The sequence below is a fragment of the Gopherus evgoodei genome, chromosome 7, assembly GCF_007399415.2.
Source record: "Gopherus evgoodei ecotype Sinaloan lineage chromosome 7, rGopEvg1_v1.p, whole genome shotgun sequence".
Taxonomy (NCBI): domain Eukaryota; kingdom Metazoa; phylum Chordata; order Testudines; family Testudinidae; genus Gopherus; species Gopherus evgoodei.
The window spans coordinates 127,063,714-127,078,238 of record NC_044328.1 but is presented as its reverse complement, the minus strand read 5'-3'; the positions used below and the strand labels follow the sequence as shown (position 1 = coordinate 127,078,238).

At 40.2% G+C, this 14,525-nt stretch overlaps 1 protein-coding gene across 2 annotated transcripts in view; it reads left to right on the top strand.

The window, feature by feature from the left end:
• PTPRG (protein tyrosine phosphatase receptor type G) overlaps positions 1–14,525 on the top strand; it is a 589,008-nt gene that overhangs the window by 302,732 nt on the left and 271,751 nt on the right. For both annotated transcript variants that reach the window (XM_030569843.1, XM_030569844.1), the window contains exon 3: positions 10,601–10,780. In XM_030569843.1, the coding sequence (XP_030425703.1) occupies positions 10,601–10,780 (180 nt within the window). The remainder of the gene's footprint in view (positions 1–10,600; positions 10,781–14,525) is intronic.

Sequence of the window (14,525 nt, the reverse complement as noted above, 5' to 3'; positions counted from 1 at the left end):
ATCTTATAGAAGGAGAGAGACACTGCGACTGAGTGACTTGCCCACAGTGCTAGCAAGGAGTCGGAGACAGAGGCAGGGTTAAATCACTGGGCGAGACCCCCTGATCCACACACTTGACTCCTCTCAGCAAGCCAATGAGGTGCTCCCCAGCCCAGCAAGGAGCAGAGCCACACCAGGATCTGTCCGAGGCCCTTGCCTCAGGGTGCAGTTTATTGGTTAAACAAAAACATAGGCAAAATAAAGTAATTTCTGTGGTCGGAATGTGCTACAATTCCCACAGGCTTTTCCCCTCTTCTCTCCCAGCCAGCGTCCTGATGCAGGGACTCCTGCAGGTAGCTTTCTACTCCCTGTAGTTCTCATTCCCCAGGCAATCTGCCCCAAGTCACTGAATAGCGGCATGCTTCTTCTGCTCCAGGACCCCACCATAAAAGCTCACTGCAGTTCCCTAGCTCAGCTGAGCTCTTTCTGGCCATAATAAGGACCGGGTGCTCTTCAGACCATTACCTGACCTTGAGTCCCACAGCATCAGGTGGGAGGCAGCTTTGGACCAATTGGTTATTTGTTTTTTGTAACTGTTTGTCTTGTGTTCTTCTACTCTGCACTCTTTGGGGCAGGAGCTCTCTGCTATTCTATATTGTTCAGTGCCTAGCACAAGGAGGCTGCCTGGCCAGGGCTTCTCCGCCACTACAGACACACAAATACTAATACATTTGCTTTCAAGGCCCAGCAACACAGCTATCATCCTTCCAGAGAAAGGGGACAAAATGGGGGACTCTGTTTGCTAGGGGTCATTGCTAGGTAGCCAATATGTCAGGCACTATCACCTTGCACGTACAGAGTATTCTATCCCCAGCACTTACCTACGCTGCCTGCTGAAGGAATACATGTCCAAACTCATCAGTTAAACTAGGTCTTCCCTGCAGCAATGCAAAGCATTGTCACTGAGCCGCTGCTCTGACTCACAATGCACCTTTTACATAGTCATTTTCATTAGATTTATGTTTAATCAGATTTTAAGAAAACGTATCTATGATGATATTTTTTAAAAGCATATAGGTCTTTTTTTTTCTACAGGCTTAATGGGTTTTTGCTGAACTTGCACAGAAGTAAATTTATACTTTCGCCATATAAATGAATCTTGTATTTTCTCCTTGTACTGTAACTTATCACCTCATTCATTAAATACAGCTCAGTGATGGGCAGTTTTTAAAAGGCCACAGAGACAGACAGTTATACAATGAACTGGGTGAGATGTCAGTTACTTGTGTTAAAAATTCAGCAAATTATGAAAAATAGAGGATGTCAATTTATGTATTCTCAGTCACTGGCTACCTATAGGCACATTCTATGCAATAACTTATTCTCCTACTCAATAAATTCTGGATATTCATTTTATTGGTGCTGTGTGTTACATACTATGCGAGTATTGCTGAAATGCTGCATAAAGTAAACCTGCAAAGACATTAGTCATCTCTTTCAGCAGTTTAATACAAGTCACTCCCCTTATCCACCCCACCTAAGCTAATGCCATTTTCCTGTTTATAGTGGTAAATTATTTAGATCATGAATACTGAATATTAGAATGTTTATATAAAAAGCTTGTTTCGCTAATTATGTTAATTCCACTTTACTACAAGCTTCCTGCATGATTTGTCTTAAGTTTTTGATGTTTTCTTATGTAGGCTATTTATCATACATTTGTGCCCTTGGCAGATGATCAGTACAATGGGAGCTTCATATAAGATTCATGAGAATTTCATACGACATTCAAGAACAAAATTAGAATTTTGAAATTATCTATGTATGTGACTATGCCTATATACACATACGTGTGTGTAAAAATATATATATATTTGTGTTGAGAGTACAAGGAAAGAGAAAATACATGTTAGCAAGTTTTCTGCCAAAAGCAGTTGTGAAACAGTTTAAGCTTGTCCTTAAAGAATGCAGCAACAATAATTCTTTGCAATTATGACTGAGAAAATACAAATTTTAGATGAACATTTCTGAGATGAATCACTCTGGCTTCAGGTTTAAAAGTTAGAAACAACCCAGGAAAACATGCGTCTAGGAGCGTGGCTTGAGGCTCTTATTTTTGCAAATATCTACTCATGATTAAACATGGCGGAAGCTGTATCATTGACAAAATAAATCTTTTTTTCGATATGCTTTGCTGCTGAAAAAGAAAATGTTTAGACATTCCCTCGAGGTGTGCTGGGAATAAATAGTTATGATTATTAACATTGTGACTGGTTAACGGTTGTTAAAGATGAATACTTCTCATGTGTCTGTTCATGAGTCCAAACCTTTCTTACTCTAGATGAAGGACCCTGCTAGAGTTTACATGCCAAGCACTGCAATTTCAAATACTTCTCCTTAGATTTTGTCCTTGGTAGATGTTTCGTTCAGCAGTGTTGTTCTCAAAGAACTGCCATCAATTGTTTGTTGTTCTTGCTCCTCATGAACCCCTTTCTGTACTCAACTTGCAAAACCAAAAAAAAATGATGCTTAAACCTTGTTTAGGCCTCTGAGTGCAACTCTCCAGCATCTTGCTCTTGGTATTAGGTCTCTCATTTTTCAAGCAGTAATTGGAATTTTTTGCAAGTGTGAGCCTCTCATGTTAAACAGAGTGATGACAGAGAATAATAAAATGAAAAGTCTTTTTCCCCTCAGGGTAGGAAATCCTCGGATCTTTCTTCAAACCAGCGTTGTGATATCTAACTACTTTGCTCTGTTTCGCCATCTCTTGGAGCTAGATACATTCTTTTTACAGGATAATTTCAGCAATTTCTCCCCCAGTATAATAATTCAAAGAACTCAACTGCTTCTTCTGGGATGGAAAGGCCTCTGAAAGATGCCACTGATTATATCAAGGTTTCTAGGGATTTTTATACTTTTTACCCCTGCACTCTCATGACAAATTACTTAGCAAGAGATGAATCAGTCTCGCAAAGTGTTCTTTCTTGCCTTATGTCTAAAGGCCATCTTCCTGATTCACCTTGACTGCTTTACTCTATTCCTTCTTCAGTGGAGAAACGCAGGATGCTATGAATCAACTGGTCTGGTTCTGAGGTGCACACAAAGAGTGGCCCTGTCTCCTCATTTAATCCTTTCAATTTGAGCTGCTCCTCCTTTAGGTGCCTTCCTAACTTTAGCATCACAATGGCTTTTAAATTGCTACATTTATGGGGAAGTCTTGAGTTACGGACTTAAGTAGTATGTTTGAACCCTTTCTCCCATGAAGTGTTAAGACTGGGATTTCCAAAGGAACTTAAAAGTCTGCAGCTTCCATTGATTTCGGTGGTGTTTGGGCACCTAACTCACTTATGTCCTTTTAAAAATTCCAGCCTCTGAGTAGAAAGTGTAACCGTGGAATTTAGAATTGGCGCCAACTTCTTCGTTATTTCTTATGGTTACAGGAGGGTGCAAAGTTTACTTGATGGTAGGTAAGATTCTGAATTGTATTTCATAAAGAGAACTGGTTCTTGCTGGGACAGGAGAATTATGACAAGGGCCCTGATGTGGAGCTTTGGTGATTTAAGCCGGCAGCCTTGTTCAACAAAACTTTAGTGTTCTTGAGCAGATCATATCTGCAAGTTTATGGGAAGGAACAGTGCCTCTTTATTCCTTGCCCTGCCAGACTAGCAAGAATCCTTCCTTACTTCTGTCCCTGAGACAGCCTTGAGTCTGAGTATGCTGCTGACACGCAGCCATGAGCTGGTAAACAGCATTTTTGTGGAGAGACTAGTTCTTGCCATCAATCCCTAGTAGTTGGTTTGGTGTTGACACTAAAAGAGACACCTGCTACCCTCACTTGGATTGGGAGCTATCATGCCTTCACACATCAAGGGTCCTGTTTTCAAAAGTACCTAAGTCATGTCAGAGCCTAGATCCTATTGACTTAGGCTCTTAATAGTCTCCTTAATCATCAACGCATTTCTGAAATTTGTACCCCTCTAGTGATTTAAGCAGGCTTAAATGTTGTAGGAGGACTACCCAATGCTAGATGCCACTAGCAGCCTGCCTCCAGCCCAGCGAGAACAGGAACCTGACCATTTGTACAAAGCTTGGGCATGCTAATTCTTGTAGACTGTGCCTTCGTATGACGACAGTCCAGCTTTGTTTTTTCTCTGCTCTGAAAAGCCAGACAAACTAGTTGAGCAATAAAAGTTGGATATGGGTCAATGAAGAGAAGGGCAGGTTGGGAGGAATGAGAGGTACATGTCTACCCCCCCGCCAGTTTTTGATGGCTCTGTTGATATCTGCCTTGTACAGCTGTATGTCTTATATGCTATCACTCCTGGTCTGTACTGTTACGATGAGCGGTCTCCCTTCAGGGATGGGATAGGTATCCCCAACATGTGACCAAAGTAATTGTGCCTCCATCGGGCTGCTGCAGAAGCCTAATTATAAAAATGTTAGGTCACTTCGCAAATGTCACTCCCATTTGCTATTGGGAGTCAAGGCAGTTGAGCGCTCTAAGGTTGTTGTGTAAATGGGATCAAAAAATGGCCCATCGTATGCCAGATCTGGGGCTCAGAGTGAGATGGCTCGTGTCAAAGTGCAAGGAAAGTGAACTCTAGAGAAATAAATTTTATATTCTATCTCTATTTCCAACTGGTACATGAATGGTCAGCATAAGATAGCTCGTACATGGTACCACGTGTCAAATTAAGTGTGTTATGTAAAGAAATATATGAAGACCACAACTTTACATAAAGATAACTGAGCCGGTAATTGGAAAGTTAATGGAAAATGAGGGAAATTTCAAAGTTGGAATACAAATGCAGTTTTAGAAAGTTATATTTTTAAACAATAGTTTCATGAAGGAAAAATAAATACATTTGAGTAAAAAAAAAAAAATCCTTGCAAGTTTATATCAGCTTTAATTAGATTTTGGCTGAATTCATTATTTTTAATGGTTTTTCATTAGTGAAGCCTAGACATTATTTGGAATGTACAGTAGCAGGAAGAAAAACAAGGTAATTTTTTATTCTATTTAAAGAACAGCTTATATATTAAAAGGCTATTAATAAAAATCCTGCAGTAGCTGACAGAAAATTTTAGCATAAGAAAAGATTTTAGGGCTGCCGGTTGAACAAGGAATATTTCCTCATCCTGCAGAAAACTTGATGTTCATTACGGACCTAGCTAGGAAGCGACAAGTAGTTTCCGATGAGCATAAATGAAAGAAACCCAGACTGTTACGTTCTGCTTAAGATGCCTGAATTCATATGATAAGAGACGGTTGCAATCCTAAGATTACTGACCTAGGCTCTGAGCCCATACCACTAAAGTCAACAGGAGTTTTGCCATTAACTTCAATAGGAGTGTGGTCAAGTCACTAGAGACCAATCATGCAAAATTAGATTCTGAGGCTTTTGACCCATGGAAGATCTGTAAACCTCTATAGCTCAGCAAACTCCTGAGCTGTCAGAGAGGAGTACTAACCACCACAGGATCCCAAATACGGCTATCCAGCCACAGGGGGTGGAAAACCACTCTGCGTGGGAGGCATTTCAAATCCAGGAGTTACTGGGCCTTCCGCAGGTAGCTGATCTGTTTTGAAGGTCAGCCAAGGAGAGGAAAACAGGGCTGGGAGGCCTGACAACTCTGTTTATAAGGCAATCAGTGGCCTCAGTGGGAAACTCTCAGTATGATGACTAGTAAGAAAGGGAAGCTTTCCCAATGATGCAAAGTAAATGGAGTGAGACCGTGCAAGTCTCTGTTCTTGATTCCTGTCTCCCCACCTCACCCAGTGGTCACCCATCTACTCCCTATGTGAACAGTTACCCAATCCTGATCCTCTTGTTCCTACTCCCCTTGACCCCGTTTCGATAGCCTGGGGGTAGATGCAGCCCTTGTACCATAGCACGTGCCATTAATCTGTTATGTTTGCAGTGTGTTGCTCATTGGATTTATTAGCACAATATAGTGTAAAAGGTTATTTAGGTTAGATGGAGAGCTCCTCAAAGCAGGAGCATTCTCTTTGAGTGCTTGGAAAGTGCTTAGCACAGAATGGGTGCTAACATTAATAACTAATGATGCTAACGGTCACCACCGTGCAGGTCTATAATATTTCTCTGCAGATATTCCTTCTGGCACTAGAACTCAAGGACAGGGTAGTTGACATTTTATTATAATTCACATGTATTCCTGGAGTTTCCTGTAGAAGCTTGTATTTGTTCATAAATAGAGGAGGGCTTCCAGAGTGTCAAGTTTTGAGCACTGAATTATTTGTTAGCCATTAAAAGCCCAAATCAAATTCAATCCAAATTTTATTTGATTAAAATTGTGATGCTTGTTGCAAATGAATTGCAAATAGTTTTATGTTTCTTTGTTTCAGACCAGTAAATGTTACACGGAAGATACAGGTTTTTTTTTTACTAGATTTAAATTAAATGCAATCTTTATTTCGTGTCATGTTTTTATTTAAAAGCATTTATTTAAAGTTCTAAAAAACAAAGAATTCAATATAGCAGGACAGGTGCAACTGCAAATGATTAATGATATAATTCTCAATACTTTATAAAGTGTCTAACACCGAAGAGATTTATACAGTGCAGAATGGCAATTGTGCTTTGATGTAGGGAATAGGTAATCAATACCTGCAAGCTTAGAAACTGTTCTATTTCCTCCACTAATGATGTAGGTTTTTTGCAAGGCAAGGGTGTCTGGAGCATAGACACTTAGAAGAAGAATTAATTTGAAATCTGTAGTGCAAGATCAGTTTCAATTAAAACTCCACTTGAATGTACATGATAAAAAGCAAGCTGTTACACTTAAACCTTCTGATGGTTATGAGCGAATAAAGAAATCTTTTTGGGCTAACCTCTTGATTACATTTTTACAGGGTGTTAAGCTAATTTTTCCTGAGTGTGAAGTATTATTTATTTACTTTATCAAAATCTAAGAGAAAAACGAATCCCCTTTCTTGTCTTTTCAAACTGTTCTGTAATAATAAGAGACACAGCTGCTAAAACTTGGTGTAGCTCCGTTGAAATCAATGGGATTATGCTCCTTTACACCAGCAGGGGGATCTGGCCCTACATTTCTCACTATCAACAATTGCTGGCATTATAGTGCCGATCATATTGTGTGTAACAATTTACATGCCACACTAGCATGCAGTGAAAATAGTCTGTTAGTGGAGCTAGAGCATTTCAAAAAGTTCTGAAAGAGAATTAATGGAAAATTCCCAGTTTAAAAAAATTCCATGGTGATTCTAAATAGCAAGTCTTAAACTTAGCCTTGTGACAGTGATATGAAATGGCAGGACTTGGAACCACAGCACAGCTTTCATTTGTGGGTTTGAATGGCTCAGAGTGTTATTGTGTTACTTTTTTTTTAATAATTCAGCACCAAAATGAAAGCATTTTATGCATATAACAATATTACTGTCACATAAAGATGCAGCTGTACTTCCATTAGTAAATCCTAGATTTAGATCCAAAGGCAGCTGGTAATTGTCTAGAAGGAGATTCTCAATTATTAAAGAAATACAGAGGGTATAATAATCAAAAGCATGTAAGTGATTTAGGAGCCCAAATCTTGTTTTCAGTAGTGACTTAGGTTCCTAACTCCCAGGAGAGTTAGGGACCTAAATATCTGTGAGCATCTGGGCTGTGGAAGCATGAATCTCACTGAAAGTCAATGGAACTTTATGCACCAAAGTGCCTAAGTCACTTTAAAAAATGGGACTTAATAATATTTGGAGGTATGCCTATCTCACAGAACTGGAAGGGACCCTGAAAGGTCATTGAGTCCAGGCCCCCGCCTTCACTAGCAGGACCAAGTACTGATTTTGCTCTAGATCCTTAAGTGGCCCCCTCAAGGACTGAACTCACAACCCTGGGTTTAGCAGGCCAATGCTCAAACCACTGAGCTGTCCCTACACTTCCCCCCTTTAGTTTTGCTGAGTCACTTAGCCAGTTTTGAAATTTTTACCTGTATGTCAAATCAAATTAACAAGTTATTTTCTCTGCAAATTGATCAACAGTTCTGATTTTCAAAAAGGTATGTGCCTTGCAAATGTCCATAAAGGAACAATCCTATAGTCCTTATTCAGCAAATCTCCTTCTGATTGCAGTGGTCACCAAAGCATTGTGGGTGGGTGCAATGCGATCGATCAGGCCTTCTCTGCCCCTAGCTGGAAGCATTGGCAACCTCACACCTACTCAGGCAAAGCTACCAATTCTCCAGAGCCAAGAAGGGCGAGGAGGAGACACTGACCAATTGGGATCCAGAAGGCCCATTAAGATGGCTTACATGCTTCTTCTCAAGAGCACTGAATGAGACTGTGATGGAGGAGGGATGCCTCAGAACTAGCCCAGAATCCCAGGGGCTTAGCTACAAGTATTCGCCTTTGATGTATATTTGCTTGTTTGTAGGAGCAGATAGGCAAATTCTGAGTTTTTTACTGTTTGACTCTTCAAAGACTGATACTGAACTTACACTGTGGGCTGCCACAACTGGTGAATTGAGACTGCAGGCACTTGCTGAGCCAAGCTTGGCCCAGAAGGGGGCACTGCATAGCAGCCCTGCTGGAGACGGTGGGGTTTTCAAAAAACGCTAGTTCCTGTTTGAGTGGTATAACTCCCATTGTCTTCATTGGAAGGACTATTAGGCCAGTGGTGAACACTTTGGAAATCCAGACCTTTGTCTGAATTCGTAACAATACCAACATGTGATAGCTTGAGAGTTATCTGCATTACTGTAGATGTAACAAATGTAACAAAAATTTTGAAATGTAACAAAAATTTCATTGCCATTCATTGACTTCACAAGTGTATTTCAAAAAGTTTTGGAAAATAAACTTGCTTGTAGGCTATCTAAGTGGCCAACTAATACGCCACAAAACAGTTATGCATTAAAACATTTTGGTAAGTAAAATCTGTCTAGAAACAGAACATGTTTAGGATTTAATAATTGGGTTCCCTTTAATCGGGAATTCATTTAAAGTGGCTTTTACTAAGAGTATAAACTGAATCGTGAGCTATGATAGTCTAAACAGAGCAGAGACCGTAGATGATTTTTAAAACACATTGCCATTTTGCCAGCTTGTAATTAACAAACAGGACACTTTTTTGTTCAGATTAATATGTAGCGTTTGTATATCATGAGTACCAAGCACAATATCAAGGTACCCACTAAAATGGCCTGCATTAGAACAACCCATTGGAAAATGAGTGCGATTTGTAGGGTGCCCTTCAGGGAGAAGAAGTTTAGAATTCCCTCTGCCAGGAGGATCAACCTGCACAACCTTCTCTGACCAAAATGACACTAAAATTGGAATAACTGTTATGCTTGATTGCCTTATGCTAGGTCAAGGGGAACAACGACAGTATGCAATCCAATATATTATGCCAGATATGTATTTTACTTATAGAATCATAGAATATCAGGGTTGGAAGAGACCTCAGGAGATCATCTAGTCCAACCCCCTGCTCAAAACAGGACCATCACTGACTAAATCATCCCAGCCAGGGCTTTGTCAAGCTGGTACTTAAAAACCTCTAAGGATGGAGATTCCACCACCTCTCTAGGTAACCCATTTGAGTCCTTCACCACCCTCCTAGTGAAATAGTGTTTCCTAATATCCAACCTAGACCTTTCCCACTGCAACTTGAGACCATTATGCCTTGTTCTGTCATTTGCCACCACTGAGAACAGCTAAGCTCCGTCCTCTTTGGAACCCCCCTTCACGTAATTATCTCACTTTATAAACTGTAAAAAAATGAACAACCTCCTCCCTACTGTATATAAATACAAAGGGAGGGGGGAGAGAATGGAGAAGTGTCAGTTTCTGGCACTGTTTCTTCGGTTGGCTAGCTATCTTATCTCAAGCAAACACCGCTGTGCTAGATGTACAGATACGTATGCAAAACATTGCTGATCTGTCCATGGTGCGTCACATTGCTACTATTTGACTTTTGGGGGGGAGATCTGGAAGAGTAATTTAATCAACTGAGAAATTAGGTGAAAACAGATTTGAGTAGTGAGAAAAATAAAAGCACAAAAAAGGATAAATGGTAGAAGAAAATGCTGTGCTGTCACTCGCCTCTACCAATTCTCCTTTCTGTAGTTTTTTTGTACTACCCAAGTTTGTTCACACTTAATTTCTCAGTTGATTTAAATTAAGTTCTTCCCCTGGTTGCCTGCTTTTAGAACCTAAAATAAAATAGCAGTTATTTAAGGTCACATTATCTTAACCTGTCACACAAACTAGAGTTAATGCATTATTAGTGTATTAATTATCTAATGCAAACAGGTAAACTCCATAACTTTCTACTATTTCTCCAGCTATTTGAAAGTTCCTGTAACACCATACTAACTTGTAATTCAGTCATGAAGGAATTGGCAAATTGCAAATAATTTTATAGAAGGGCAATTTAAAATAACAGTATTGTTTATTGCTAGAAGCAAAGTTTGAGTACTGTATAAAGTTAATGGATTTCAGTCTCTTCATAGGTTGCATGCAGGAAATGTAGCAGCAGCGTAGGTACCTTGGGAACTAAAATGCTTGCTGCCCTGACTTAAAGATAGTCTTGTAACTGTTGGCCCATCAGAACAATAAGTTGTTGGTCTTTTCTTTTAACAGGTACATATGGTCCTGAGCACTGGGTTACTTCAAGTGTGGACTGTGGAGGTACTCACCAGTCTCCAATAGACATCGTAGACCATCAAGCACGTGTGGGAGATGAATATCAAGAATTACAGCTTGATGGTTTCAACAGTGAATCCTCTAACAAGACATGGATGAAAAACACTGGGAAAACTGGTATGTTCTTTCCTGTTTTGTCTCCATGAGCCTGCCTTCAATCAATTAATAACTCAAGCCATAAATTAAAAAACAAAACAAAAAAACGAAACCCAACACATAGACATCCCATTGTTCTATTTAATCCTAACATGAGAACTTCCCAGTAATTGCCAGGTCGCTGTCTCTGCATTCTGTGCAGAATTAGTGCTGTAGATCAGTTTTTAACAGTTATTTGAAGTTCATCCCCAGTATAAACCATTTTCTTGGCAGCCAAGTGAGCATCGCAGTAAAGGCCTGTATGAGAATTAGAAGGTGTAACCTTGAATTACCCGCTAAGGGAAGCTATAGAGTCCAGTAGTGAAGAGTGCCAAAATGCAAGGCTGAAAGATATTCTTGTGAATAAAAGAAAAGACTAGGAGTTAGGAGGTTCTGACACAGAAAGGGCAATAGATGTGTAAAGTGGTGTAGTTGTGATTAATATATTATGGACATTATTACAATACTGAGTACTGCACTGTAACTGCACTTCTCTTCTGGCCTATTTTTATAATTGTTTTATAAAAGAACAGTCTGAAGACATTGCTTATTTGTACCAAAAATTCAATGGTTCACCAAAAGGTCAAGGTTAATTAATCTACCAAGTTGTTTGCGTTTGCTTGGACTTGAATACTGAAATTGTAAAAAGCAGAAATCATAAAGTCTGCCTCTTCAGTTGTCAAGGTCAAGAATTTTTAGGTAATTGAATTAAATCTATAATTAATTCAATTATATTTATTAAATCTGTATTTATATCCTTGTTAATAGTCTACATGTGTCTCTGCAGTACTTTGTGTCATGTTTCTCTAGTTAAGGGTCTGCTCACATACTCACTAGAAGTAATACCTCAGGGGGTCATAGCACAGCTGCAAATAGACTGGGAGTACTTCCACTAAATTCACTGGGCTTTGGATCAGAGCCATAGATACTAGCCAGAGATCCATTTTCTCTCATTTGTTGAATTCAGAGTCATTTGGACTACACAGAGATTTTGAGACATCCTCTAGTTAATGGAGGGCCCAGTGGCTAGGATCCCAATTGAGACTGTAGGAAAATGGGGGCCATTTCGCTCCTTTGCCACAGACTTCCTGTGTGACCCTGGGCAAGTCACTTAGCCTCCCAGTGCCTCAGTTCCCCATCTGTAAAACAGGGATAATAGCCCTGCCCTGCCACAGAGGGGTGTTGTGAGGATAACTACATTGAAGATTGTGAGGCGCTCGGGGACTTGGATGGTGGTGGGGACCATACAAGTGCCTGAGGACTGTATCTAATAAATCAGATTCTTTGTAAGAATATCACTGACATTTGAAGGAAACCAGCAAAAGAATGGAAAAATAAACCATTCTAGAAAGCATAAAGTAGACAATGCCGTGACGGTGCTGTGTTCACACACAAACTGTAAGGCGAGAGGTGTTTTGGATACACCTGTCAGTTTAGGCCCTGTCCTAAGAAGTGAAGTTGAAGGGAGCGGAAGACACGGGATCAGGCCCTTGGGGGGAGGTAGAGGATCAAACCAGTGGTGAGAGCAATCTGAGGTAGGATACCAAATATAGTCTTCGGGAAGTGTTTCGTGGACACACGAGAGTCATTGGCCAGGAATTGTCCTCCATGTTTCATGGACAATAGTGCAGGTGATGGCCGTCCCCTCTCCATCAGCCACTGTTAATTGTCACACAGGGATGATTATCTGATCTGAGGGGCATGGCACCCCTGGTTTGAATCTGGGATTCCTTCTCTCAAACGGGCTGCCTACCAAAACTGAACAGCCCTGCCTGTTCTGAGCAGTCTGGTTTCTTTCAAGGCACCAGACTTGACACTGCTAATGTGTTTTAATTGTTCACACTGCGCTGTGGATTTTTTCTGATAGGCTAACACCTCTCAGAACATCAGTGATCAGCTGTCCCTTTTCTGTAGCACCTTATATCCTTTTCTCAGAGCTGTGCACATGGTCTTTTTAGCTTTGATGTCTATTCTAAGGCATTGTGCTGAGTCTGTCAAAATGGTGCCTGTAGCTCCTCCCATATTTTCTCAGGCCCCACCCCATTCCCTGGATTTGCAGGATGTTTTTGCTGGGAAGAATTTTGAATTGGCAGTTTGTTACAGCAGTAAACCAAGCAGGATAGGTAGAAGGTAGTGGCAGATTTTGTAGTAAATTGCTATGCTTTTTGGCACAAGAGTCATGGGACATAGCCCCATAAGACCTTTATATTAAATCCTGACAGTCAGTCAATTAAATGTCTATTTAAGCAATGATGACACAAGCAGAGGGCATTTCTTAGCAGTTAATGACTAGTTGGAGGAGGTGAGGTTCCAAGGCAAAGTCAAAGGCTCTTAGCCTAGACACGCTAATTGCCAGGAAATGCCTGACTCAGATATTGGTTTTGCTGATACATTACTAAAATATTTCCCTTAAAAAAGAAAAAAAATACTTTTTGTGTACTGAAAAGTTACATTTGAAATGCATGTGGCTACAGTTGCTGTGTTAGCTTTGCAGTACTGGGTTTGCCCTAGCAGATAAAGAACAGTATGGTAACCCATAAGAGAGCAGGACTTCAGTGTGAATATGCACATCAATTCAGTTAAGGCCTTGTCTACCTTAGGAGGATTTAGGTATAGCTATACTGGCAAAACTCTGTAGCGTGGATCAGTATAATAGTGCGTATCTGGTATAATTGAGGCCGATTTCCCTGACTGGCATAACAGTTATATCAATAGAACTGTTTTATGCTACAGCTTTTGCTGAGATAGCTGTGCTGCTAAAACCATGAAATGTAGACCAGGCTTAAGGCGAAATATTCTTAATGTATGTTCTGTTGTTCCTAGGTTTTCCAGGGGGAGCAGCACTTCCTACTATCACTTATAAATGTTGCTATTCTAACCCCTAGTCACTTAGAACTTGACAAATTTCTTCCCTTTTGGAATGGAACTTACCAAATATAACTGTAAGAAGGGTGTTTTTCTTCATTAGTTTTAACATGCGAGGGTCACCTTTTTGGCTAACACAGCAGGGAGTGAACCAGTAATTTCTGGTATTGAAATTACAAGCTGCTACAGCTTGAACCAAAGAGCTGGCTTTGGCAGCTGAATGTAGTAACAGACCCTTGTTTTCTGTGGATCAGGAGAGGGAAACTATACAGTGCATCCTGACCAGTGGGTTGCATGAGCAAAAACAATCCATGGGTTTCAGAGCATCAGGGGAGTAGAAAAAATACATTTTCCTCTTCATGCAAAAATTCTATTTTTGACTGTTCTGGTCGCAAACTGCCTTGAGAAAGAGAGTTGAAAATTGATGTGGAAATAACCCTAATTGGGAGAACTGCCCTTCATGTTCCAGTGAAAATTGGTCAAATTAAACTGAGTAATAACCCACTGAAAACCATGCCTTATGTATGCACAGTACTGTTGGCGTACTCTTTCGGCCCTTCATATCAGCTTTCAGTGAGAAGGTAGGATGCACCAAGCATTCAGTGTGCAGCTAAGTTTGCTGTAGAGAGTAAGCAAATTCGTAACACACCGTGTACAGTAAAAGCCACACATCTCCTAAGGCTTGCAGATTGAGGGCGCCATCCTGTGAACTATTGAGAGAGGCATTTTGGTGATGTGTAAGTTCAATAACTCCACATTGGGGAATTCTGGTTTTTCTATTATCTTCTTTGAAAACCTGAAAACCCTTGGGAATTCCATTTCAATGTTAGCATTTCCTAACTTTTTGTCTCCTTTAAACATG